Source organism: Netta rufina, assembly GCF_964035555.1.
Source record: "Netta rufina genome assembly, chromosome: 27".
In the NCBI taxonomy this organism is placed as follows: Eukaryota; Metazoa; Chordata; class Aves; order Anseriformes; family Anatidae; genus Netta; species Netta rufina.
Window position 1 is genome coordinate 5,859,729 of NC_140151.1, and position 26,717 is coordinate 5,886,445.

Consider the following 26,717-nt stretch of genomic DNA (forward strand, 5'->3'; position numbering starts at 1 on the left):
ACTCACCTGTATCCTGTTGATATCACATAGTGGAACACTAACGTGAAGTTTTACCTCTATGTGCTTCACGTGCACAACCTAGGATTTTTTTTGGAAGGAAAAGCCAGCAGAATAATTGTTTTGAATGAGGTGTCCGGGTGTTTCTCCCGAAACAACGGGGCTCTCCGAGCTGCGGGGTCGCTGCGTGTGCTTGAGGCTCAGCCCCTGGGCGTTTGCTCAGAGCGGGCTGGCTGCTGCCAGGCGGCTTTCAGCACCCGTGGGTGGCACGGGGCGCCCCGTTTCCAACCCCACGCTTCTAAATTTTAACCTGAGGCTCCCGTTAGCTCCCAGCGGGGCTGAGCTCCCGCAGCTCCCCCTGCGCTGTTACTTTGGGGGGCACCTCCCGGGCACGGCGCTGCCTTCGGGCGGCCTCCCCTCGCCCTCACCCGCCCCGGAGCCCACCTCAGCCCCCCGAGGGCCGGTGTCCGCCCCCCAACCCCGTGTCCGCCCCCCCCGTGTCCGCCCCTTGTCCGTGGTGCTGCCGGCTGCGGGCGGAGCGGCCCCGCCCGGGGGGCGGCGCGGCGCAGGCCCGGGCCCGGCCCCATCGCAGCCCGCGGCCGGAGCTGAGCGGGCGGCCCGGGAGGGGCGAGATGCGGCCGGGGGGCGCCATGGCCGGGGCGGCGCGGAGCTGCCTCTGCCTCCTCCTCCTCCTCCTCCTCCTCCTGCTGCCGGCAGCGCCAGCGGGGTCGCAGCGAGCGGGTGAGTGCGGGGCGAGCCGCGACCCCCGGGGCGGCCGGGCAGGGCCTGCTCCTGCGGGCGGCCCCCCCGCACCCTCAGCACCGCCGGGCCGGGCCCTGAGGGGGGTGAGGAGGGCGCCGGGGGTCGCGGGGAGGCCCCGGGGGTCGCCGAGGAGCGGCCGCTGCCGGCCCCAGCAGCCCGGGGCCCTCCCGGAGCCCTCCCGGGGCCCTCCCGGCTGGGGTCCGGCTGCGGGAGGTGTTGGGGTGCTGGGGGTGCTGCTAAGGGGTGGTTCCGTGCTCAGGGCATCCCACTGCAGGCGGCTCTCCTGGAGCCGGCAGCCACACGCCGTGCTGAGCGGTATCGCTCCCGGGGGGCTCTCGGCGTGGCGCTGAGCCCCCCGTTTCTCGCCTGGCACCGGGCGTGTTGTCGGCAGGGGCTGCGAGCTGCCAGCCAGGCAAATCCCGGCTCGGGCAGGTGGCCGGGGGCTGGCTGTGGAGGCAGGGCCCTGCGTGGGCACCGCGAGGGGCAAAGCTCACGGCACATCCCCGTGGGCTGGATGTGTGTGTGCGCAATGGGCCCGCGCTGTCCGGAGGGTCAAGGCTTCGTCCCTGCCCAGGGTGAGGAAGGAAACACAGGGCACTGGAGCCACGGGTGGTGTGTGGGCAGCGCGTCCCAGCTCATAACGCCAGCTCTGTCCCGAAAGATCCCAGAGCCCGGCTGTCTCAGCTCGGGGCACGACCACGAGGCCAGAACCTGGCACCTGTGCCCGTTCCTGCAGCGTTTGGGCTGGGATGTGAGGGCTTTGGGGGCTCCCCAAGGAAGAGGGGTGTGAGGCAGAAAGGGGCTGTTACCGGAACCTGCTAATTGAAAATTCCTGAATGGACGTAATGGCACGGGGATGTGTAGCCCTAGGGGATCTGTGTGTGTTGTAGTTTTTCCCTTCCTGTTTGTGTCTGTGGGAGGTGTCAGCATTTGCCTGGGTAAGTTCATAAAAAAGCAATCTGACACAGCAATAGGTAGGGGTTTTGCCTTCTGCCTCCCATTTCTTCCCCAATTCTTGGTGTAACATACCTATCGGAATGGTCTAGCCACACTTTATCGGTTTTTAAAGGAATTTTTAAAGTGTCTGAATACTTTGGTTTGAGTTTTCTGAGGAGATGCAATGTTTGCTTAAGATAATGCTTTTGTTCAGCTCACAAGAAACACAGCGCGGCCTCACCCGTATTTCAACAGATCTGGGACAATCATTCAGCAGAGTAAAGAGGTTTTTGTGGTTATTTCCTCTGAGTGAAGAATAAAAAGAGGAAAAACCTCAGTGTAGCTAATGTTGGAGCTTGTAGTGCTTTGCGTGTGGAGAGAGGAAGTTTAAAACACAACCTTGTAGTGTTTGCACGTCTCGAGCATTCTCATTTCTTAAGATTAAAAAAAAAAAAAGTTTATTTGCTCAACTCCACTGAGCTCTGTGATTGAATTCGTCCTGCGTGGTTTCCTTTGGTGACCAAATGTAAAGATAGCGACATCCCTGAAAAGAAGCGTTCCCACGAGCCTCCGCCGTGTGAGAAGAGTTGGCCCCTGCAGCTGGAGGAGGTGAGCGGGCGCTGCCCTCGGAGCCAGCACCGGGGGAATCGTCTCCCACCCTCAGGCAGCGCGGCTTTGCTCAGTTTGTCACTGTAAAATGAGAGGCCAGGCTGGAGAGGATGTTAGTGGCAATACCAGAGAAGAAGACCGATGGTCCTTTTGCAGAAGGAGGGTAGCTGCTGTCCTGCAGACAGATGAGAGCGTGGCTTCAGAAAGGGCAGAGGGAATACCAAGAGTCTAGACAGGAAACCCTTACAGCAGAGGTCGGGGTTTCGGTGGGAGGGAGGTGAGAACATTGCTGGAAACGCTGCTGTAGGAGAGCTCAGTGTCATCGTTAACTTCCCACACCGCTAGTAAAATACCAGGAGAAATCCCATTAACCATTCTTGTCTAGTTTAGTGTGAAGTGTTTCAGGTGAGCAGCAAATCAAGTGCATGACTGTTTCTCTTGCCATGATAGCAGGTCGTGTTTTCCTTCTAAGAAGGCAGTGACACCAGGACACCTGCGCGGTCTGAAAACGTGGAGTAAGTGAAGAGAAGCTCTGGGCAGGAATGCCCTGCAGCAGGAAGGCGTGCCCCATGTCTCCAGGTGCTTTGGAGACGGAGCACGACCGTGGACGTGCAGGGCATGCTGTAGTCTTTGAGGCGTCAGAGGAACCAGAACTGCTGGCTTCCTACGAAATGTTCCTATATTTTTGCAGTAGATTTGTTAGCTTGCTGCTTTGTGTGAAGCTCTAAATATTTTTAAGTGGACGTGGATAATGTTTACATAGTGCAAGTGAAGGAGTTTCTTGCTTCCAGTAATTTCAAGAATAAATCTTAACTGCAGCTGTCATCTTAGAGCGAAGGTCAGCTGCACATAAACGTGCCTTCCCCGGGATGTGATGGGCTGAAGAATTACACAGAAGAAGTAACTGATGGCTGGCTACCGTTCCGGATGGACGTTTTAATCCCGTTCACAGAATTTTCTCCTCAAACAGTTGCTGCTTGGCAAAGTCCATTATGGTGTTGATAATGGGGTACAGAGGACGCATGCGGAATCTGCAGTGATGCCCCTCCAGTCAGAAGGGATTCGAGCTCCTCAGACAGGGATCAGCAGCACAGGTAACGCGGGCACGTGAGAGGAATACCTGGCAGGAAGGTGCAGCTCTGGGAGCACAGGTGCAAAGTGTTCTTCCGAGGTGGAAATTATTGTCTGCACATGAGTGGGGCGCAGGAGCATGTTGCAGGGAGGGGAATGAGCCTTGGAGTAGGTTAAACTACCAGTGAATCACCCGGGCTGCTTGGTGTGGAAAAGAATAAACCTGTGCAGGCAGATAACCACACGGAGCTGTCCTTCACAAAGCGTCTGAAGCTTGGTACTCGTGAGGCCTCGGTGGCACCCCGTGTCCCATTCTGGTTCCCTTTTTGGGGTAGGTGTGGTGTGACTGGAGAGCCTGGAGCCCTAGGAGGTGTGCTCCGCGAGGGACTGCTGAAAGAGCGGGGTTTACTTCTCTAGGGGAAAGGAGAGGGGAAAATGACAACAAATGGTGCAAATACAACAGCCGTGCGGCCAGATGGAAGGGCAGGGACCCGACCCCTCCGCTGGGGGTGGGTGTGCGGCCGAAACCCCAGCGAGGGGGAGCTGCCGGGCATTGGGCAGGGTGGGAGGCAGGAAGGGGGCTGGAGCTCTGTGCTGGAGCTCTGCGTAACCGTCAGGTGACGGTGCGGTTGACCTCATCTGTTAATTGCAATCAATTAGAGCACAGTGGTTAGTGCAGTCGGCATATCTAATGCGTTAGCAATGTGTGTCTGTCTTTTGATTCAGTCTCAGTTGTGTGCATGCTTAAACTCAGTGCTGTTAACTGATACTCTTGCTTTGGTATGGCTGTGACCACACCTTTACAGGAAAATGGCTGAGAATTGCCAGGATGGGTGCAGGCGCTGGATGAATCCAAAGCAAGTGTCAGCTTTTGCCGTGCTTCTGTGTGAAAGTGAGTTCTTTCCTGTCTCAGTAGGAAACCTTCCACTCCCATGCAGGGGCTCAGTAAGTGGCAGATAGAAGCGTGTGGTTACACTGGCAGTCCTCTGTGGCGTTCACTGATGGAAAGCTGTACACAAATCTGGGGAGGATCAGAGGAATTGCAGCATTTTGCTCCTTGTGAAGAAGGATGCTGTCTGTCAGCAGTCACAATGCTGAAAGCAGCAGGGGATCCGAAAGGGGTGCTGAGCAGAAACCTGGCCATGCAGCCATCGCTGGCATTTGGAGCGCGGCAGTGCCCGGAGGTGCTGCAGGTGGGATGGCTTTGGAGGTTGCTTCCCCAAGGCCTGACCTCCTTTTTCTCTTCCTCCTCCTCTTCTTCCTCCTCCTCAGTGCAGGAGAAGGCTTGTGGGTTCCTCGTCCTGGCTGCCCATAGTCTGAGCTGGTCGCCTGCTGACTGAGCTTGGCGTTGGGGAATGAGTTCTGCGGTGCAATAAGCTGCAGTCTGAACTTCCCTGAGTTTTCTTTTTTTTTCCTTCCATGGAAGAGGACGCCTTTGGGCTCACCTGAAGGGCTGGGCAGGAGGTACTGTAACGGCTGGGCCGTGCCTCTGTAGCACAGCGAGGTGCGGGGAGGCAGGGCATGCAGCTTGGCCTCCGGGCATCGATCTTACCTGTCGGGGAATAAACGCCCCGCCAGCTTCCCTCGGTGTCTGAAAAGCCACAACAGCTCGGATTCATTTCACTGGTTTTCAAGCTCCCACATGTGAGGAGCATGCACGGCATTCTTACTGCGGGTTCAGGGCGGGGAAGGTGATTCACGTCTTCCTGATAATTACGGCAGTCCTTAATGAGACAAGATAAACACAGAGGATGCAGTTGCTTTTCCCTGCTTGGAAATAACTTCAGCTGGTGCCCAGGCCTGAGCGATAAGAAGTACGGCGGTGGTGAGCAGTAGCTGTCAAGATTTGGGCTCCTCTCTAAGAAGAAGCCAGTCGGGTCCCACAGCAGCGAGCCTTGAGGGCAGGAGGAGGATTTAGGGGCAGGGCTCTCTTCGCATGCTTTAATTGCTGAGCCGGTGTGTTTGCCCCTTGTATCTGATTACTGAATAACCAGTCAGATGCTCCTCTTGAGGCTTGCTAATGAGTGAAATGTTACATGGGGCAGCCAGCATGGAAGTGCTTCCGTACGAAGTTGGGGTAAAGGCGATGGAGATAACTGCTGGAATGGGGGCTTTTGTTCTGGGAGGCCCCGCTGGTGGAGTCTGTGCTTCCAGACAGAGCAGGGAGGTTTTGTCCTAATGAGAATCCCACAAAGCAAACTTTTGTCTGTCCTGTAACGAAGTGGGCTCGTCAACCTAATCTGTACTACAGCATGGGAAGAAAAAGGGTGTTTTTGCCAGCAGAGGAAGGAGAACTGAGAGTTAAAGGGAAAAGGATTTGCACTGAGTTCCAGCTTCTAACGTGAGCCTTGCTGTACTCCTTCCATCCGCTGAGATGAGAAGCAAGGAGCTGCCTTCCTCCTCCTGTGCTTGAGCTTGTTCTAGCAGGAGGAGACAAACACACCTCCCTCTGATACAGACAAGAAGGGGAAGGGGAAGGCATTGCACCTGAAATCAAGCCCCAGGCTGGCAGTGGGGAAGTGAGGAAAGGAAAGCAGAGGTGTCAGAAATCCCTGAGACCTGGGGGCAATGCTCCTTCGCCGCTGCTTCTCTGCGATGCAGCCTCCTGGGCTTGCCCTCCTCCCCGAGGTTCCTCCCCGAGGTTCCTCCCCGAGGTTCCTCCCCGAGCTGTGTGTGCTGATTCACGCCTCTGTGTGCGGCGTCCAAGCTGCTTTTGGGGAGGCGTGCGGCTTTCTGAGCGCTGCGGGGACCAGCGGGGCCCTGGTGTTTCTGTAGGCTGCGTCCCGAGAGATCCCCCAAAAGTCTCGCAGCGTCTCGTGCCCCCTTCAGTAACCACCGAGGTGAAGCAGCGACGTGTGAGAGCCTGGGGCAGGATGTGAACAGAACCGGGTGGCTGGAAGTGACAGAGGGAGAGAGGTGACTCGCCAGAGCGCACTGCGGTGGCTCATCTTGGGGAAGGAAGCAGCCCTTCCCTCTGCTGTTCTCAGGCCAAGGAAGCGTTGCCACTGTACTTGCTGTAGCCTCTGAACTACAGTTCAAGAGCTATTTTCAGGAAGTGTCCCTGATTATGTTTTCCCACACTTCTCCAATGATCGCAGAAATGAACCAAAGTTCTGCTGCCGTGTGCGCTGTGCCTGCTGCTTGGTGGGAGGCAGCGTGGCTCTGCCCGTGCTTATGTGACAGAACTGCAGTGTTACAAACAGCACGCAGTAATGCATACGGCTGTGTTCCCCAAGCAGGTGTGTGCTTGCGCTGCAGCCTATGAGAAACTGGAAGCCATCTAACTGCTTTTGCTTCCTCACTGGGATCCTGGTGGGAAGAGCACGGAGATGATGGGCGTAGCGTTCCCCGCTGCGCTGGCGGTGTCGGTGCAAGGCCTGGCTATTGCAAAGTGCAGTCTTGGTGTCAGACATAAAAGCATTTGTGGGCTCCTAAGGGATCTCCAGATAATTTTGCTGACTGTGATAAATCAAAATCGGTCTGTCCTGCTGTAAATTCTGCTTTTCAGCTGCTGCTTTGCATGCTGCTTTTGTGCAAAGCTCCGCCGAAGAGAGGTGCATCCTTCACAAAATTGAAATCAGCCCAATCTGTGCCTCAGGCTGAGAGATGCTGAGCTTGAGAAGGGAAAAGGTACCAGAAAGGAGGCTGTAGGAGGACGAGGGGCTCACCCCAGAAGCAGGAACACTTCCCTGTCTTCTCTTTAGCCTCCTGCTAGTGCGGTAAGCTCGTGGTCGCAGCGAGGAGTGTGGCTGCTCCCTTCCCCTGCCTTTGGCTCAGAAGGCTCACGCGGTGCTGCGAGCTGAGCTCACCCACCCGTGGCTGTGAGCTCGCAGGAGGCTGCTCCTCGTCCGTGGGCCGGGCACAGGGGCAGTGCTTGCGGGTTGGGAAGGTAACTTAGGTGTGCACTAAACTCCTGTCTGCACGTCCATGCGGAGCAGGTGCTGGAAAACCTGGTGGCTCGTGCAGGACGGTAGAGTTTTGGTTGCTCTCTGCTCCATCAGGTGATCTGTCTGTTGCATATGCAAATCGTTTATACAGTAATCTGCAAAAGGCTTTTTTTTTGCATGTATTTGTTTCGCCCCGCTTGTTTTTATAAGGTGCTTAAGTGCTCTCTAAGAACATAATGAGCAGCCCTGGCGTTCTGTCAGCAGCTCGGCAGTGGCGTGCAGGGCTGAGGGCGTGACGCTGAGCTCTGCTGGCCTCCAGCACGGCGTTGGAAGCCCAGGAACTGCTGGAGCCCCTGGGAGCTGAGCTGGAGAGGCTCTGGAGCCCAGCTGGTGTGTTTCTGCAGCTCGGGAGACCTGGATTTGACACTGCCTTTCTTTCTGTCCTTGAGCGAGTTATCTCTGTGCTGACCTCCTTGATGTGCTCTGATTTCTGCTAATGGAATGTGAGATAGACACCTGTAAGGGAGTAACTGAACCGTGAAGCTTTCAATTCAACGTGTTCTGCTCAGCTCGGTTGTGTGGCCTTTCCCAGGGCAGCCCACGAGTGCCGTGCTCTGAGCCACACTGAGTCCTGCGTGCGTTGGGCCTGGGACTTTGTGTGTTTGGGTGTGGAGCTCCAGGGCTGTGCTGCACAAAGGCTCTGGTGGGGTCTGCCCGGTGCCGTGCACCTGCACAGAGCTCTGGGGGTCTGCCTGCCTCCTCCCTGCCCAAGGGAAAGAGCTTTTCTTCCTGCTGCCTCATCCTTCCGACTGCTTTGTTTCTTTATGTGGGCTAATCTGCTGGCGTTTCTCTCTTGCTCTTTAGGTTTCCAGGAAATTTCTGAGTTGTCCTCCTATGAAGTTGTAATCCCGCAGAGGTTAGGAAGAGAACGGCGAGAGGCCTCCAATGTCTCCTCGGTGCAGGTACGGGGCAGTATTGACCCAGCTGGGGGCTGGGGTAGACACCTCCAGGGGCGCTTTCCAGCCTGTATTGTCCTGCTGTAATCACATAACTAAAGACTGCACGCCTCAAGGTATTGGGATTAGACCAAATGTTTTTAGTCATGGATTTTATAAGCCTTGGCAGAGTTTAATATTCAGAAAAATGCCTTGCAGTTTATTGCTGTTGATGGCTAGTACTCTTGCTGTGATATTTAATGTAGTGATCAGGCGATTCAGCTTACCCACGTAATGTGTAAGGACCCTCGTTGCTGTGCATAGCACTTGGCTGACGCAGGGCTGTGGAGGTACTGGCACACTGAATGCTCAGTGGTAAAACAGTGCTGTCCTCTTCCAGCTGTAACTAAGAGTTTTTTTCTGTGAAAGTCTTGTTATAAACAAGGAATGTGAAAACCACAAAGCTATTTCGAAATAGCTTTTTTCATGTGACTTTTCCCCAGCTACGCAGGAAAAGATGCCAGGTTCTGGAGGTAGGGACGATTAGAAAATAGGCTTTAGGCTCACACACCCTGCTTACTTCTGCTCTGGTTCAACCAGCAAGATTTAACAAAGTGCGGTGTCTGTGTCTGGCAGTTTGCTTGTGTGGATATGCCATGTAGAATCAGTGTGGTTTGTGTTGGAAGGAACCTTTAAAGATCATCTAGTTCAACCCCCTGCCTTGGGTGAGAACGTGCATGGACACAGCAGCCATCAATTCTTTGGGATCTCTGGGAACCAGAGCAAACTCAGATGGCTGAGGCCAGGTTCTCATTGCAGTCTTGTCAGCACAGCGAGGTCGGTCAGGAGCACAACAAACACCCGGCCCCCTGCCCAGCATCGTGGTACCAGCCAGCAGCACCACAAGAGGAGCAGCCGAGGTCAGCAGAGCTCCACATCCTTCAAGGAAGCAGTTTAAATTTTGTTGCATCTCCCACAGGGACTTTGCTGCTAAGGCCGTGTCTGCAGGCTAACGGGACAGACCGCTCCTGAGCTGTGGAAGGTGTCAGTAGTGATCTGAATGCTTGTACCCATCGTAGTAGCTTGCAGAGGCTGTTTCTGCCAAACTTTTGGTGCTGTTGAAGAACATTTTGTTCATTAACATAATTAAAATGCAACTTTTTCTTTTTTACGTTCAGGACAAGGTGTCGTACGCTATTGAGATAGAGGGGAAAGAATACACAATTCATCTAGAAAAGAACAAGTAAGTGATGAATTTCTCGATTACTAAATTCCAACTGTTCTGTCCAAATAACAGGTTGGCAGGTAGCATGCTAGTTTTGATTGCTGAGGTTCATGATGAGAAGGGCAGTTACAAACTAACTCTGAGAAATCTGCAGAGAAAGGCAGCGAAAGTGGGTTGAGCCACATTGTCCTGGCTATCAGCCAGCAATGTTGTTGAGCTCCTGCGACACTGGTGATCCTCTTGCAGTGAAGGAAGTAGTAGTTTGCTCAAAGGGGATCTGGGGAATCATTGAAATAACTCTCCATTCACATCTAAAAATAAACAAACTGAGTTACATTTCAAGTAAATATTTCTGCTTTCCTTTGGGTTTTGTTTATTGTTTCAGGTTTTTTTCCCTGTCTCAGTAGCACAAGACTACTAACAAGTGAGGAAGTGAACTTCATCTCCCAGCTCTTAGTATCTGTAACTTACAGAGAACGTAGATGTTGTCTGTCTTGCTTTTAATTTTTAAAGGGCTACTTGAGCAACAGCAGGTTACCATACATCAGGCTGTTTCCCGTGTAAAACTGCCTTCGTAATGGAAGAGACATAACTGTCTAAACCGAAGGCCACAGAGATCTGTCTGCCATTTGCCAAACTCCTGACCCTCAGGAACGTGGGAATTCACCTACGCTTGCACCTCTGGATTTACGAGTACGGGTCAGCTGTCATAATCATAGGAGACTTTCCCAATACACTTTCTTCCAAAACTGGGGATGTCATAATCAGCCACCTGAATGTTGTGCTTTTTTTTCCTGTGTGAAAGCTGGTGAGCTGTTAGCACCATCTAAAGACTTTTGATGCTTGTTCTGCTTACCCAGGGTGAGGTGTTTGATTTGTTTTCATTAACGGTTCAACCATTGTGATATCTTGGATTTTGCTGCAAAAGTTCACAATTTTTTAGTTATTTTTTTTCCCTTTTGAATGATACATTTAATTATAATTTACATACATGTGACACTTAATTAGGATCATCTTGCTACCTGCTATAGCATTATGGTTATGTCATGATTTTCCTCTTTCCTCTCTTCTACTCTCTTTCCTTGCAGAGAACTGCTGCCCAAAGATTTCACAGTTTATACATATAGTAAGGAGGGGAAGTTGCAATCTGAAAATCCAGATGTCCAGGTAGGACTTCTTCCTTTTTATACCTTTCCTGAAGGTGTCTTTAACATTGGGCATCAAGACCTGCAGCAGAACTGGGGGTTACCTGAGGCCTAGGGAAAGCTTTTCCTTTTGCACACAGTGGTCTTCCAGATTGGTCAGCTGCGGACCCATCTTTTTGGTTTTATGAGGCTCTGTGTTAGTGACTCTTAAGAAGCTCCAAGGGCTGACAGCCTAGCCGTCAGTCCAGACGTTTGGGAGCTACTGGAAGGGGTGGAGGACCTCTGAGAGGGACATTATATGCGTAGTGTTGGAGTTATTTCACTGAAAATGTTTGCAGCCCTCTTCAGTACGAGCAGACTGCCTGCTAGGTTGCCATTGAAAATTTAATTACTTCTGTAGAACAAGAATAAATAGAAAGTAGCAGCTTTTGCAATACAAAAAGCATGAAAGCGTTTCTAATGGCTTCACTCTTCTTACATACCGGCATTGTTCCTTTGAAAGGGAAGTGTTAGTCATATATGATTCATGGGATCTTGTTTTTGAAAATAGAGCACCTGAACTGACTATTTACTTCCTATAAAAAAATGATTGAGAGAAAAAATGTTTTTTCTGCACAAGGTTACAGAAGTTACGGTGACCCTGAAGGATTATTGCACGCCTCAGCATTGAGTGCTGAAAGAACAGGCGATGTAACCTGCCTGACCCCTATACTAACATTCAAAAATGCAATTGCCAGAGAAAACTAAATGCATTTGCCATGTATTACCCTATTTTCAAATTTCCAGAATGTCTAATACAGAGGATAAAAAGGAGCTATTGTGTGTGCTCAGGGCTGATGGGGGATGTTCTGTGCTTTTGAGAAGTTTAGGCAGCACAGTGCCTTGGCGAGGATAGCAGGTGTTGGCCCTTTTCTTGCTAGAGGGAGGCTACATGCAGGCCAAACCTTCTCCAAAACTGTTTTTTTCAAAGTCTGAATGATGATTTGGCCCAAATCAGTAGGGAGGGGCTAGCCTCAAAATATTTGAGGCAGGGCGGAGGACAGAACTGCAGAGAAGGATGGCTTAGTGTCAAAGCTAAGAAATCCAGTCGCTAGATAACGCCTCTGAGCCCTGCCTGTCAGTATTGCTGCACGTTAACAGTGTCAGCTCGGAATCTGGCTTCAGGTAGAAGGACTGAGTGGGCGAGTGGGATTTTAAACTCAGATCTAATGAACTACTGGCTGTATCGAGTTGTGAAGAGCGCATTCTTCACAGAATAGGAATCCGACTGGGTTCCTACCTCCCTATACATCTGACAGCTTGATTAGCTTCTGTTATAGAAGTCCTTGTGGCACCAAGGCATGGGAGGAAGTTTAGGTGCGTGCTGGAGAAGGAAATGCTGTTATGTTGTGGTAGTGCCAGAGGCAAGTTAGAGGCTGTAGACTATAGGTACTTTAAGCATTATGTTGTCAACTTGCAGCCACTGCGGGTCAGTGGCAGGCATGGCGATTTATGTGCTCAGGGGTCGCACTGGGTGTGCAGAAATGCATGGAATACGCCTGTAATATGCTGTTGTTTTCCCACGCAGGATCACTGCCATTACCAGGGATACGTGGAGGGGATCCTGGATTCTGTTGTTGCTGTCAGCACTTGCTCGGGGCTCAGGTAGCAGAACTCATCTTTTGTGCTGCAGTTGTCATGTGAGGCTCACGGTTCATTTAACCTGAAACAAAAATTCTTTCTCTGTTTTTAACTACTGTTCAGCCAGATGGGTATTCATGGACTGGGGCTGAGCTGCAATAGCGTGTATCTTTATGTAGTCTTTCTGCAGTATCGTTTGTTCAGGTGGAGGTAACAGATATTTCCACTAGCTTTAAATATAAGCTAATGCAATTCGGTATCAGTACAAAAAGCCATTTGTTGACACAATTTTTGCCTTATTTGATTTGATGGTCATTATGAAGAACTATACTCAGTGCAAAAGTGTAAAGTGTTATACCATTCTGCAAATTTTTTAGAATTGCACTTTAGCTTGTGCACTTCGAATGTGATTGAAAATTCTTTTTGTGTTAATTTCCATACCTTTTGTGCTAATTTCCATATCTTTTGGGACTTCATTTTGATGCAGCAGCGTGCCAGACACAAAAGCAGTGATAATAATGGAGCTACATTTTTTCTGCATGTGATTTAATTTCTCAGGCATTGCAGACTGATGGAAACGTTTAATTTGCTGTATTTGTGAGGGCTGTGTTCAGCCTTTAAGTGAAGCGTACTGTTTTGCAAGGACAAAGAGGACAGAGATACAGTTATTCCTTCAGTTATCAAAGAACAACTGTTTCTTTTTCTTTTACTGTAAAAATCTGCATAGTTATTGTGTGTTTAATGAAAAAACTTCTTGAACATCACCATATTTTAGGGGGTTGGTGACCATAGAGAACATCACCTATGGGATTGAGCCCATGGATTCGTCCTCTGGCTCCAAACACATTTTATACCCATTGGATAATGTGAAGAAAGAGCCCACAACATGTGGAGTAACCACCGAAGGCCATGAAAGGGAGCATGCAGGGGAAAATCACCATCCCAGTATGACTCAGCTGCTGCGAGTAAGTGCACCACTGTTTTCTCCATAGTCCCCTATAATGGATTTTGTGAATGTTCAGCTAAGAATATGGAAGCAGCTTACTGGATTTCCTGGGGTTTAGCACATACCTAAAGGTTTCTGATCCAGAGGGTTTTCTACTCTGCTGGAAAATGCAGTTGTCGCAACAAAGCAGTTGCAATTTTCTTCTGCGTCTGCACAGAGCAGTGAGAGTTCAGTGGCTGGCTAGATTATTCATTGACAGAGCTTTCAGGGGCTTTTAAAGGCAGGAACAGTGCCATTATTGGAGAGGCTCATTATCAAAGTATTACATCATAAACCGGCAGAATATTGTGTTTAGTCCATTCTCCTAACCATCAGTCTAGCAGTTAGGTGTGAATGTCCCCTTTGCTGTTTAAAGACTGACTATATGGGAACACAGATGCTCAATTTTAGTGTAAAATGCTGTAGAGAAATTGTCATTGCTTTGGATTGCACTTCTTGCTTTTGGCTAGTTTTCAACTTGGCGGAGTGACTCTTAAACCACTAGTTGTGCCAAGTGAGATATGACAATATAATATTTCTTGTTGTTACTTACTTCTGAGTTAATAAACTTGAAATTATCCAAAACCTTTTTCCCCAGAGAAAAAGAGCCGTCCTACATCAAACAAGATACGTGGAGCTATTCATAGTTGTGGATAAAGAAAAGGTAGGGATTGTGTATTGCTTTCTATTCCTTCTCCCAAGGAGATGACTTGAAAAGCCCCCAGTCTCCGTTATTCCCAAATGGGCTGTTGAAAGACAATGACACTTTAGACAAGGTTATGCAAAAATGTTAACCTGTAACTGAATAAATATGTCCTCTGTGATACTCCTCAAGAAAACAGTAAACTGTCAGACACAGAGAGTTTCTATCTGCGAAGGAATTAATGAAAGGAAAACATATGGCAAAAATTGCCTTTCCTGTTCTCTCTTGGATATTGAAAAGCTCAGTAACAGCAATGAAGATGCTGTTTTCTTGATAAGCAGGGGTTCAACTTTGTATCTTTTAAGCAGGAGATTGGGAGCCTGGCAGGAGTAATTTTTGTTATTAGTCTTAAAATGTTTTATTTGTTTTTCTTATTTTTTTTTTCTTCTTTTCATGACCAAGTTTATTTATCTTGCAGTTTGAAGATTTTGGGAAAAGTGAAACAGAAGTAAGAGAACACATGGTGCAGCTGGCAAACTTCCTTGATAGTGTAAGTTACAGACACGCTGACCTTAAGGAGGAATGACAGCATGTGCAACAGCCTTTCAGCTCTGTTTATGTTTATAAACTTCCACCTTGGAGTTTGTTCTCTTACCACTTTAGAGAGAATGAAATAAAGGTTTTTGTCAAGCTAGGAACTAAACCTGTTCCAACGTGTCATCACTATGAAAGCTTTTTTCCTGCCCTAAATTCATCTGCAGTTATTCTTGAGAATGAACTTAGGGAACTGTTATAACCTGTGACACAGTGACAGGACAGGTTATTGCTGTCCTTGTGTATGTAACCTTTAGGTTAGAGAAAAAGCATGTCTTTCAACTTGACTGTTTCAGATGATATTTGTCAGGATTTAGAATACTTTTTATTTGTGTCTTGGATTTCCTTGTAGTATGGCCACTGTGGCATTTAAGCGTTGATTCTTTAGCTAATTAAAATGTAATTTACTGGGAAAATGCATCCTGTTCATTTGAACGGTGTACTAAATTTAAAAAAATAAGTGGAAAAAGTGTGTGTGGGGAAAAGTAGGTTCTCACAGTTAGATACGTAACACAAAACCACTTGTTCTTATCTGAAGGTCTTCAGAAATATTTCTCCTTATTTTATTTTTTCTTCCCCAGATGTACGTAATGTTGAACATCCGCATTGTACTGGTTGGCCTGGAGATCTGGAAGTACGAAAACATCATCAGTACAGACGGAGGTGCTGGTGATGTGCTGGCAAACTTTGTACAGTGGCGAGAGAAGAATCTTGTTTTGCGACGGAGACATGACAGTGCCCAGTTTGTTCTGTGAGTCGAGGTTCCTTCCCTTTGGCTTTTAAGAAGCTTATTCTATTCCTGTCGGCTTAGCTGTGCTCTAGCATCAAAAGTAGCTGTTTTCTGGCAGAGTATCGAATGCAATCTGCTGTGTTTTATGGGAAAACACTCCAAGTCAACTTACGGATTTTAAGGTTTCTGTGGTCCTTGAATGTCCTCCGTGACAGATACATTCCTAAATTTATTTTCTCGTTCCACATCTCCTGCAATGTTATATTTTTGTATTGTGTAAAGCTTGTAATCAGATAATCCTTCGTCAGGATTGTACACTGTTCAGACTTGTAATGTAGGGCTTTTTTGCTTGGAAGTGAGCATTAGCCTGGTGCTGAGCATTGCATCTGCACGGAGTAAAAGCTGTTTCTGCAGTTGGTATCCAGAAACCGGCTGCGCAGTTTGAGCTTTGCCGCGTGACATTAATCTGTCTGTTCCTGTTGCCTGAAGCAAGCACAGAATTTGCAGGACGCGTGCCCCCGTGCACTTCCTGCCCCTGCAGATAGCACAGGACTTAGGAAGCCACTACCCAAAGTACAAAGGAGGGCAGAGGCGAGAGCACTGCTTTGCACGGGGGCAGCTGCCCGATCTGCCCTGGCACAAAGCAGTAGCTCCCCTTCCTGCAGGGCAGCAGGAGCTCAGAGCCTCTTCTCCACTGAGGCAAAGCACCACTGGTCAGGTTATGAGGGCAAGATGGCTGAGAAAAGTACTTTTAAAAATTGTTTTGTGTGAAGTAAAATGTGGTTCGTTACACTTAAGCTTTAAGATCTATGTAGAAAAAAAATAAGATAGTAATGAAAAGGAAGTCAGCAAGGAAAGGAACCTATGTTTGGCAATAGTAGAAAGGCAGTTAATGGCCAATTTAAACACATGATTGTAAGGGTGGAGAACTTAGCTTTTCATGTTTAAAAGGAATATGTGGGAGAGGCTGACTCTCTGCAATCTCTTAATTCAATTTAAAAAAATGAACAGAAAGATAAAGCTGAAGTAGTACCTTCATACCCAAAATAAACACTAGCACTTGTAGCAGTGTTCCTCCCATTTGCTAGCATGTGAAAGCTGAAAAGCCAGTGTTTTGTGCCCAGAGGCTACTGAGTGGCTGTATGGATGGGCTGTATTATTGACAGACAGTATTATGTTGTCTGTATGATTATATTTCTCCTTTTCTCTCACTGACTGCAGGAAGAAGGGATTTGGTGGCACTGCTGGAATGGCCTATGTTGGAACAGTGTGCTCCAAGAGCCACGCAGGAGGCATTAATGTGGTGAGATATCTTTAGTAATGCTGTGAGTATGAATGAGATAAATAAATTGCACTCCACACGTCTTCCTGGAAGTACAGAATCTTTAACAACACAGCTGCAGTGGCTTAATGGGGGCTTTCGTGGTGTCACAGTTTCTGGCAATGCCATGATACCTGGGTCACAACTCTTCTGCTGTCTTTTGCATCCTCTGATTAGCCATCCTTCTCCTCAGCATGCAGTGCTCATGAGGAAGGGACAGGATTTCTCTGCTGATGTTTTAAGCACCCATGTTGTAGAAGTATGTGGGAGCTGTGAGCATTTATCTCAGATCTGTCCCCTGCCGGTGTCTGCTTGACATCTGCAGCTGTGCCATTCTGTGGAACAGTGCTGGTTGGTTGCCCTCTTATGTGAAATTCCAGAGCATTAGTGAGCTGCATTGACTTTTTGGCACATAAGGAAGCACTGACTTTCTCAATATAAAAGTGTCCACTAACTTCCTCTGTTTTGCTCTTGTGCAGTTTGGAAAAATCAGCATACAGATGTTTGCATCGATTATGGCTCATGAACTGGGACATAACCTGGGGATGAACCATGATGACGAAAGAGTCTGTCACTGCGGAGCAAGCAGTTGCATTATGAGCTCTGGGGCATCGTAAGTAACTGAGGAAAGGGGAGGCAATTCCAGGCTGTCAAATCTCCCTGTGTATATGCTTAGTTTTTACAAGTCACAGGAAAGCAAATACGATGCTTGTTCTACAACAAGCATGTGGATTGACATGGTGTAAAGATATGGTCATGTTCTCTGTACAGGGGATCAAGGAACTTCAGCAGCTGCAGTGCAGAAGACTTTGAGAAGCTAACTCTCAACAAAGGTGGAAGCTGCCTGCTCAACGTTCCCAAGCCTGATGAAACCTATAGTGTCCCATACTGTGGGAACAGGCTGGTAGATGTAGGGGAGGAGTGTGACTGTGGTTCGCCAAAGGTTGGTAGCTTGCACGTTTACAAATGCTGCCTGGGTAGCCTTGCATGCCCCTCACTGGAGAGCAGCCTGTGGCTGGCTGAGGGTGTGATTTCCTGACATTCACAGAACTTCTGTTTTCAGGAATGTGAAAGTGATCCTTGCTGTGAGCCAGGTACTTGTAGGCTCCGATCTGGTGCTGCATGCGCTTACGGTGACTGCTGTAAAAACTGCCAGGTAAGAGGCTGAGGTGTATTATTTGGAAGCGTTCTTCAGTGGGTTTAGAAAAGGAGCGTAGGCCTAGCCAGGGCATCTGTGAGATGAGCAGCACATGCTGTGCTGGGAATTGCCCTGCACTTTTACAGCACCCCCAGAGGGCTGCAGATCAATGCCCTTTCTGTGGGGAGCACACTGTGGGTTGGGTGCATCATTCACTGCTGTGAGGTTTATATTTTCTGATAGTTTCTCCTCCCCAAACTCTCTCTTTAGCTCCTTCCTGGAGGAACTGAGTGTCGGGCGAGTAACAATGAGTGTGACCTACCAGAGTACTGCAATGGCACATCCCAGTTCTGCCAGCCAGACTTCACTGTTCAGAACGGTCACCCGTGCCACAACGAGGAAGCCTACTGTTACAATGGTGTTTGCCAGTACTACGATGCACAGTGTCAGGATATCTTCGGCTCAAGTGAGGAAGAGCACAGTATTACAGTTTTTCTAGGAGACGTAGTTAAAAGAAAACACTGAGCTTATTTAAAATGTTTCATTGTTTTCCTGTAACAATGACCAGATGGCTCTGGCAAAGGATTTGTGGCTTTACCTTCACACACTTTTCCTTTGTTGCAATTAATGCTGTGCTGGTGATTCAAGTAGTAGTTTTCTGAGCATTCCTATTACAGTGAGGCTTCTGGTTTATAGGACTTGAAGAAATAACATCCAGTCAATTATGCCATTTGATAAGTAACTTTTTAAACTTTTTTTTTTTTTTTTTTAACTTGGGACCTTGTAGTGCTGACAGTTTCACTCTATCATTTTGATCAAGCTCTTGAGCTATCTGTGTTGCATGGAAAACATTAGGCATAGCAGGGTAATTGGTTTGGGGAATGGAAACATGATGATGTGAGATGTTTCTGTCTGTTTAACCTGGTTCCTCTGTCTGGGGGAATGGGCTGTTTTTTTCAGAAGCCAAAGCTGCCCCAAACATTTGTTTTGCTGAAGTGAACTCCAAGGGTGATAGATTTGGTAATTGTGGTTTCCATGGCCATGACTACAAGAAATGTTCCAGCTGGTGAGTTGAGCCTGACACATCAACAAATTCCTAAATGTATCACTGAGATTTATTTGGGTGCCACAGTGTTAACTTGGGGTTTTACAGCAGGCTCGCTGAGGGAGAGAGATGTTATGCCATAATCTAACTTTATCAGCAATGCACGTGTCACTCAGTAACCACAGTGAGGTGTTTTAGGAAAGGTCTGAAAAAGATCTGAAATTTCTGAAGCTGTTAGTAGCACTTAACCAACTCACAGTCCCCACACCTGCATTCCTAAGCTTTGATGGCTTTTGTTTTAGATTGTCTGGCTTTTAACTCTTGCCCTTAATAGTTGAAATGGATTTGAATATTCAGGCAATTCTTCTGTAGCTGGGTTTTGAAGCTTTTGTGCTTGTGCTGCAATTCCTATGCATGCAGCGTTCTGTTGCCTCAGGGTGTCTTTGTGTCCTGCACTCAGACTTGGGGCTATGGCAGGGAGAGTTTGTTCTACATCTGCCATCATTGATTGTTCTTATCCTGAAGTCTTTACGTACAGGAAAAAGAATAGGAAATGGTCATGTTTTCTTTAATGTAAAGATCCTGGCAGCTTGCAGAAAGAACGGGTAAATCCATACCCTTCCAGCACTGAAACCAGGCCCAGCTCAATTCTGTTTGGCAGGTTGCCTCAATTTTATTTTCAAGTAGCGTCTTCCAGTAGAAAGAAAAGGTCATATCTGCTTTTAGTTGTCTTCTCAGAATAAATTAGTGTCATCGTTACAGTATTTGTATGTTGATGTTGTAGGAATGCCATGTGTGGGAAGCTGCAATGTGAAAATGTGAAAACTATGCCTGTTTTTGGAATTAAGCCTGCCATTATCCAAACTCCCATTAGAGGCACCACCTGCTGGGGTGTAGATTTCCAGCTAGGCTCCGATGTCCCTGATCCAGGAATGGTGAATGAAGGCACCAAATGCGGTGCTGGAAAGGTAATTAACAAGTCAAAAGTGACTACTAGTAATTTGGATTTTAATGTGAATAAAACTTTGAGTTGCCTTGTTTTATGGGTACATATGGCCACTATTTTTTTGGGGGGAGGGGTTATGTGAACCCCTGCAGAATGCAGAACTGAGTAAGTCCATTATGTCCACACACTCTTAGTATTGCAGTGCATGTCCAGAAAAAAATAAATCTAAAACCCCTCTCATATGTAGATGCAGCAAAAGAAAACAAATATTTTAAGAGTCAGAATCCTTCCTCCATCAGTGAGCAGGAAGAACTGGGCTTGCACAAATGCCTCTGAGAAAATTTTCAATTAAAATCAACCTAAACTAAATGTACTTGAGAAGCTTAGCACCAGTAGAGGAATGTGCATTCCGCATCCCCATACTGCACGCTGCTAATCCTTTACGTTCAGACAAAAGCCTTCAAGTGAGAATTCAGACCCCATACTGAGAAACCTTTTGTAGAAGAGGTGTTCCTGTGGAGTTAAGGTTTAACACACAAAAGTCCGAGACTTGCTTTGCGGTCCATGAGAACAGAGTGCCTTGAAAGCCATGTGCAGTAGAGCTATCCGAGGTGAAGCAGGCAGCCTGGGGAGCAAGGAGTGGGAAGAAGGGGTGGGTCAGTGAAAAGCCAGCATGCTTCACTTGTGTGCATCTCTTTAACTCCCCTAGATCTGTAGGCATTTCCAGTGTGTGAGTGCCTCTGTCCTGAACTATGACTGTGATGTAGAAAGGCAGTGTCACGGGCATGGGGTAAGTAGTGCAGGAGCCTCTGCTCCTACAAATAGTCCACTTAGAATGGCTGCTAAGGCTGTAAGTTTTGATACAACTGGCAGTGTTTCTATACGAGGCTCTCTGACATATATATACTTGAAAGCTCTTAAGATAATAGTTTGTTTGCTGGGCAGGAGTAATTCCCAGTTCCAGGATTGCTAATGTAACTTGAAACTGCATCTCACAAAAAAAGGGCAGTTGGGACAGCTAATCTTTGGAAGCTCGTCCTGAACAATGCTGTGCTTGCTCAATCATGTGAAATCTTGAAAACACGTGGCCTGGCCTGGCCTGGCCAAAGACTATCTAGAATTGACATGGGAATTACTGGTTAAAGTTCTCCAGGATGAGTGATGTGGAAGGGACAGAATAGACAGTCATGGCTACAGCATGCTGCTTTTAAAAATACAGAAACATAAGTTACCAATCTGTTTATACAGACCTTTGCAAAATGAGTATTCAACTGAATATTAAAGTGCCTATTGCAGTGAGTTTTCAAAACAATTCGTCTTATTCCAGCAACTCTGTCACGGCGTATGTATAATGCTAACTATTACTCTGTATCCTAGGAGGAGAAATTCCTGAGTGCAGTGTTAGTAGTTGTTCGTATGACTTTTTTTTTTTAAATTTCCAAATGGGCTGTAGCAGTTGAAGACACCTTGCTGTCTTTGTGTTCTCACTATTCTTAGCCAGAAGATACTTTCTCTGGGACCATGCAGTAATAGATGGCTTCTTCCTCTGTTTTGTTTTTTATTTACTTGTGTGTGTGTGTTTTATTTCAATATAGGTGTGCAATAACAACAGGAACTGTCACTGTGAAGCAGGCTGGGCCCCTCCTTACTGTGAGACTAAAGGCTACGGAGGAAGTCTTGACAGTGGACCTCCTTATAACGGCAAGTAGTGCGAAGGCAGCTCTGGAGCTGTGGGCCTGTCTTGCTAGGGGTGATGCTGGGCTGAGTGCAGTGCCTGATTGCTTGGAAGCAGCTCAATTCTGGTGTCTGAAGTGCTGGTGGTTGGCTGTTGACCACGTTTCATTTGCAAGCAATACCAGTTAGGGTTTTGAGCTCAAGGTGTTGCCCTTCTTTCTTTTGGGATGCTGTAGATCTTCAAAGAAACTGGTCTGTTTTAGCTGTCTTCAGCTGATTTCTGCCAACTTGGACCAAAATCAACTTGGACTTCTCTGTATCCGAGCTGGGAAAATGGCCCTTTCTAATCTTAGATCCAAAGAAAACATGACGGTTGTCTGAGGATGCAAGACATATGCCCAAATATTTTATTTTCTGATCATGTTTTTTCAGAAATTCTCTGGTCACAGGTGGAAAAAACATATGCTTTATGATATGCTGGGCTATAACAACATATTGCTTTACAAAATTAATTCCTAATTTCTTTCACTCCATCACTGTGAAGATTTTGAGCTCAGCTGAAAGACAGGAAAACAGAGCTTCCTCCCTTTGATCCAATCCTACTTCTGTTTGCTTTACACAAAGGAGCTCAGGTTCTTAGCAATCTCTGCATTTTTATATATACCAAATTTCTCCACGACAGGCTGTGGTGTGATTCCCCAGTCTGTTATTATGCTAACACAGTATCTAGCTTCCCTCAAAAACCTCTACCATCTTATTAAAAATGGTCTTCAAGATCATTCTTGCGGTCTTAATAGTTTCTTTAGGTAGGTTTTTCTTCCATGAAGAATGGAGGGTAGTTGGAAAAAAACAATCCTGCTAAATGCTGCAATGAGTTGAGGGGTGGTAATGCTATATAATACTTTTTTCCTCTCCATCCTTTTGTCCCTATCAGACAAAGACACCTCATTGCGGGATGGACTACTGGTATTTTTTTTCCTGGTCCTACCACTCCTTATAGCTGCTGTTCTGGCATTTGCAAGGAGAGACAGGCTGAAGAGATGGTTTAGAAGGTTAATGTCACGCTGTCATTCGTAAGTATATTCTCCTCCTTACCTTCTCTTCTGCCCTTTTGAGGTAGTCCATAGACATTTCCTTACACAAGCCAATACCAACATATGTAGGCATATTCCAGTCCCAAGATGGTCAAGTAAAGACTGCTGCACCAAATGTCATGTGTAGCTTGCCCTTGGCAATGACACAAAAGATAAAAGTTTTTCTGTTCCCACAACGTATTTTTTTTCTTTTTACCATTATGTTTGAAGCCGTGTCTTTGGTGATAGGTTTTATGTTTGGTTGGTTGTTTTTTTTTTGGTTCCTATGTTTAGTACAGAGGCAAAGCAAAGCTGTCATAATCCTAAACAGAAAAAAAGGTGGTTTCTTAGCTGTGTGACAAATACTGTCTTCCTGATGTTTGATATTTGCTAAGATACTGTAAATCCATCTAGCAAGTAAGAAGCACTCGGATTCATAGCCTACTTGGTCATTCTAACGCGTTTATATGCTCACACAGTTTATATCACTTGGATTTCAGGCCACCTCCTAGAACAGAAACAGAACCAAGAGACTACCAACACAGAGGCTTTTCACATGGCATGCCTTATTCGTCAAGAAGTGTACCCATGGTAGGGATGATCCACTTTCCATTACTTTGTCTCTAAAGTAACACATGAGGACAGGTTTTTTTTTATTATTCTTGCACTAACAGAGGCTTCAAAGTTATTTTATTTTTTCGTTTCTGTAATCATTTTCTTTCTTTGCTAAGAAGGGAATAGAAATATTATTTCCTAAAGGCAGTGAAAAAGCTCCTCCGTTCTCCCCTGTTCAAGCACTATGGGTTTCTCTTACAGATTTTTTTGGCTTGGTGGGCAGTTTACCTGCTCTGCTACCCCCTCATCCTTACACTGGAAGCAGTCATCCCACCTGGGGAGTGGAGCACTCCTTCCCACCTCCTTGACCTCCCTCCTTTGCAGACCTGTTCTGTCTCTGAGTGCGATAACCAGTCAAAGCACTGCTGCTAAACAAACCAAACACTTGTCAAGATCAGCCCTTCTATTTTTTCCAGAAAGCAGTACTCTTCAGACTGCTGTTGCTTCTTTCTACTGAGCTTCTTGGAAGGAAAGAGTAACTCTGACATTTCCAGATCTGTTTGCAAGAGGTCTTAAATGTCAACTAAATAATGAAACAAATATTTTAATTTCCTAACTGTAAATCTGTGACTGTTCTTTTAATGTTTCCTTCGTAGGATATGGAACCAAATACCTTCCCTGTGCCATCTTACCCAGTTAACCAGCATCCTCAGCAGGCTTACCACCAGTCCTACTACCCGTCTCCACAATACCAGGCAGCACAGCCACAGAAGCTGCCAACAAGGTTGGTTTGAGTTATTGCAAATACATCAGCACAATTGGTAGTAGTTATATAGCTTGTCACTGCCTTCATCTCTGTGTTAGGGTATTTCATCATGTGTTATATGCATGCAGAACAGACCTATTATTGAAGAAAGTTTCTCCTTCATTTCACACTTCAGAACTGAAGCGCTATTACCCGTAACATTCATTTTACACGTTGTCAGAGCTAGATTTTGATTAACAGGTTTCAGAATGCTTTTCTGGGGCTAGATTAGCCCTGCATGCAGGTGAAGAAAGTGCCTCTCAAAGGACATAGTTTAAAAGGAAATTACTCAAAAATCTGGCCTCTCTCTGATTCATAAATATTATTGCCAAGTACAGGATCATTTCTTAATTAACTTTGAATAGGTTTGCTTTATTTTTCATTTTACTTTTGAATTGTATTTCTAAGATCTTAATGCCCGTGCTGTAAAATATACTTATCCAGAAAGTACAGTGCATCAAGAGAGGAGAGGGAGTATTTTAAAATAGCTTGCGTTGGTGAGAAACTTGTGGGGGTCTTTGAACTGTTTTGGGAAAAATTGTAAATTGAAACTGTGGGAAGAAATACAGGCAGTGGAAAGAAGAGTTTGACCATGAGGAGTTTGAAATGAGCCTTAGCTCTGGGAGCTGGGTGTGCTAGAAGCAGTGTAGCTGGAGAGGGGGGAGTCTCTGCCATTGGCCTTGGGGCATGCTTGTGCAAAGCAAGAGGAAGAAGGGGCAGCTTTACTGTGTGTGTTTTTAGACGTAGTCGTCTGAACTCACAACGGCTTCTCTGTCCCCCTTGTAGGCCACCTCCTCCGCAACAGAAATGTGTACCTCAGGGACCTCTTCCATCACAGCAGAAATGTTTACCTCAGGGACATTATTTTCCTTCTCGACCGGCACCTTTGCCTCCCAAATAGCTTTTGGCTTCTTTGAGGCCTTCACGTGAGCTGACCTGTTCGCTGAAGCAAAGCTGAAATTGCATTTATCCGTCTTGCATCGAGTGGCCCATGGTAATCCCAGAAAGCCTTCCTTCTGCAGCCTTGGATAAGGCAAATGAGATATTGAAACAAGGAATGTAAAACTTTAAACTAAATACCTCTACCAAAGCTACAAGAACTGAAAACATCAAACCTGTTCTTAGCTCTGTCTGAGTATTGTGGCTTTGTAAACTGCAGCAGGGCTGCCCAGCTGGAAGTGGAGCAGTCTGCAGTTAATTAATCTTTAAAGTACAGCACTTAGGAGTTGCTTTTTGTTTCCCAATTTCTGTGGTGAGCCCTAATAATGAAATTATTTGTTGTCGTCTTTCCAAATGTACAGTGAAGAATTAAAGTAACCCATACTAGTATCAAATCAAGGAAATCTGGCCGATTAATTTAAAACTTACTTTGCACGGACTGGAAACTGCTACCCATTTACACATAAATGGCACAAGCGGAATAAGGTATCAGTGTACTTTATCAGAGGAAGATAAATATATTGTAAACATGTTTATGCATGTATATATGTTTATTGATGTGTAATAATGCACTTAAATTCTTAATTTCATGCTGACTGACACTAAGCTGTACTATATGAACATTAAGTTTAATTTAATGTTTTTAAATTAGTAATTGTGAGTTGCTAAATGAGAATCCTGCACTAACTTCCACTAATACCATGAATGGGCAAGGAAAATAAAGGTACGAAAAGACACGGCCATATTTTGTTTTTAAAAAAACAGAGTGCTCTCAGGTTTTAAACCGGGTCTAGAGACTACAAAGGAATCTCTGCAGAACACTGAGAAGCAAAAAATGTGTATCTGCTTAGACCACCTGAGCTTCTCCGTGCACTTTAGACAGGAGCCTGTTGACTGATGCGAGTTTGTCACCTAATCTTCAAACCCTTTTAACGTCAGTCAGGATGCTTATATAGGCTAACTTGCAGTACCTTGTACTGCCGTCAGTTTCTGCAGCATTGACTAAACCAGGTTTTAATACTGCTTCTGAAAAGGAGTGTTTAGCACTTGGTGTGTGAGCAGAGGAGGTCTGTTAGTTGTGATACAGTTGTGCTGTAAGTAGAAACTGAATGATGGTGGTGATGAAGAGAAGTCCATTGCACAACCTTGCTAAATCTGAAGGAAACACTGAAAAGCGTGCTTGGCTTTCTCACTTCGTGCTAGCCACTGAGTACAAACGCGCTCTGTAAAGATCCCCCATAATATTGCCAAAAAAATCTTTTCCTTTGTATATACATATATAAATATATATATAGTGTTTGCATTTGCAGTAATAAAATACTTGAACTCTTGTGGTTTCCCATAAACTTAGACTAAGATTTATAACACTATTAAAATACGTAAAATGTCAGCTAAGGTATCACCAGACTTATCTGTGGGGGTCTTCTTTTTGTTCCAAGATAATCACTTCCTACTTTTTGTTGTATTCTACTCAGTTTGGGCTGTCTGTAAGTACCTAGCTTTGCTGTTTGTAAGGCGATGTCTGGCCGAGCCCCTCGAGGCAGCTCACAACAGTGGCCAGGTTCGCTGGGTGTGTTTGGGAGGAGGGAACCCAAGTCACAGAGTAATCCTGGAGGAAGACGTACTTAACTGAGTTTAAAGCCGTACGTGTGAACTAAAACTATGCTGAAAATGGTGCCTTCTAATAGCTAAGTTTTTATACTTCGGTGTGCATGTTAGCAATACTTGCAGGGCGGAGGTCTAGGGCAACGAACGTGCAGTTTTTAGAAACAGTTCTACGGAAAGGAAATCACTCATATTTTAAATGTATTAAATACTGAGTATGACTACTGACTTTTTTAAAGTGTACACTCATCCCTGTCACCTGATCAGGTTTGAAGGAGCGGGAAATGTTGTTCATGTCCCATACTCATTTAAAACGTTGCACTGGGAGCAACGTCACCTGTTTCTGTGCGCCTCCGGGACCGCGCCGCGTGCCAGTTTTGTAGCGTTTGGGTGCAACGAAAGGGCTGTTACCGAAACCCTTTGTAAGAAACGAGCAATAAAGATGCCAGTTTTGTACAAAAGCGCTCTTGTCTGCCC

General features: G+C 46.6%; 1 protein-coding gene across 1 annotated transcript; it reads left to right on the forward strand.

The window, feature by feature from the left end:
- Nucleotides 1–598: 598 nt before the first annotated feature.
- On the forward strand, nt 599–26,683 carry ADAM9 (ADAM metallopeptidase domain 9). Its single transcript, XM_084302229.1, has 22 exons — nt 599–738; nt 8,127–8,224; nt 9,376–9,440; nt 10,511–10,589; nt 12,135–12,211; nt 12,963–13,152; nt 13,771–13,836; nt 14,294–14,365; nt 14,991–15,160; nt 16,361–16,442; nt 16,940–17,073; nt 17,232–17,403; nt 17,524–17,616; nt 17,869–18,064; nt 18,559–18,664; nt 19,428–19,611; nt 20,299–20,379; nt 21,185–21,290; nt 22,198–22,336; nt 22,837–22,927; nt 23,548–23,675; nt 24,483–26,683. Exons 1-22 carry the CDS (start codon nt 630–632, stop codon nt 24,595–24,597), a joined length of 2,553 nt encoding a protein of 850 aa, XP_084158355.1. The 5' UTR covers nt 599–629; the 3' UTR covers nt 24,598–26,683.
- The last annotated feature ends 34 nt before the right edge of the window (nt 26,684–26,717 follow it).

Excerpts from the sequence above, each read along its gene's own strand:
- ADAM9 (XM_084302229.1), top strand. The coding sequence starts at position 630 with ATGCGGCCGGGGGGCGCCATGGCCGGGGCGGCGCGGAGCTGCCTCTGC. Across the intron at positions 739-8,126 it reads AGCGGGGTCGCAGCGAGCGG|GTTTCCAGGAAATTTCTGAG; the intron begins GTGAGTGCGGGG and ends CTTGCTCTTTAG. Across the intron at positions 10,590-12,134 it reads CTGAAAATCCAGATGTCCAG|GATCACTGCCATTACCAGGG; the intron begins GTAGGACTTCTT and ends TTTCCCACGCAG.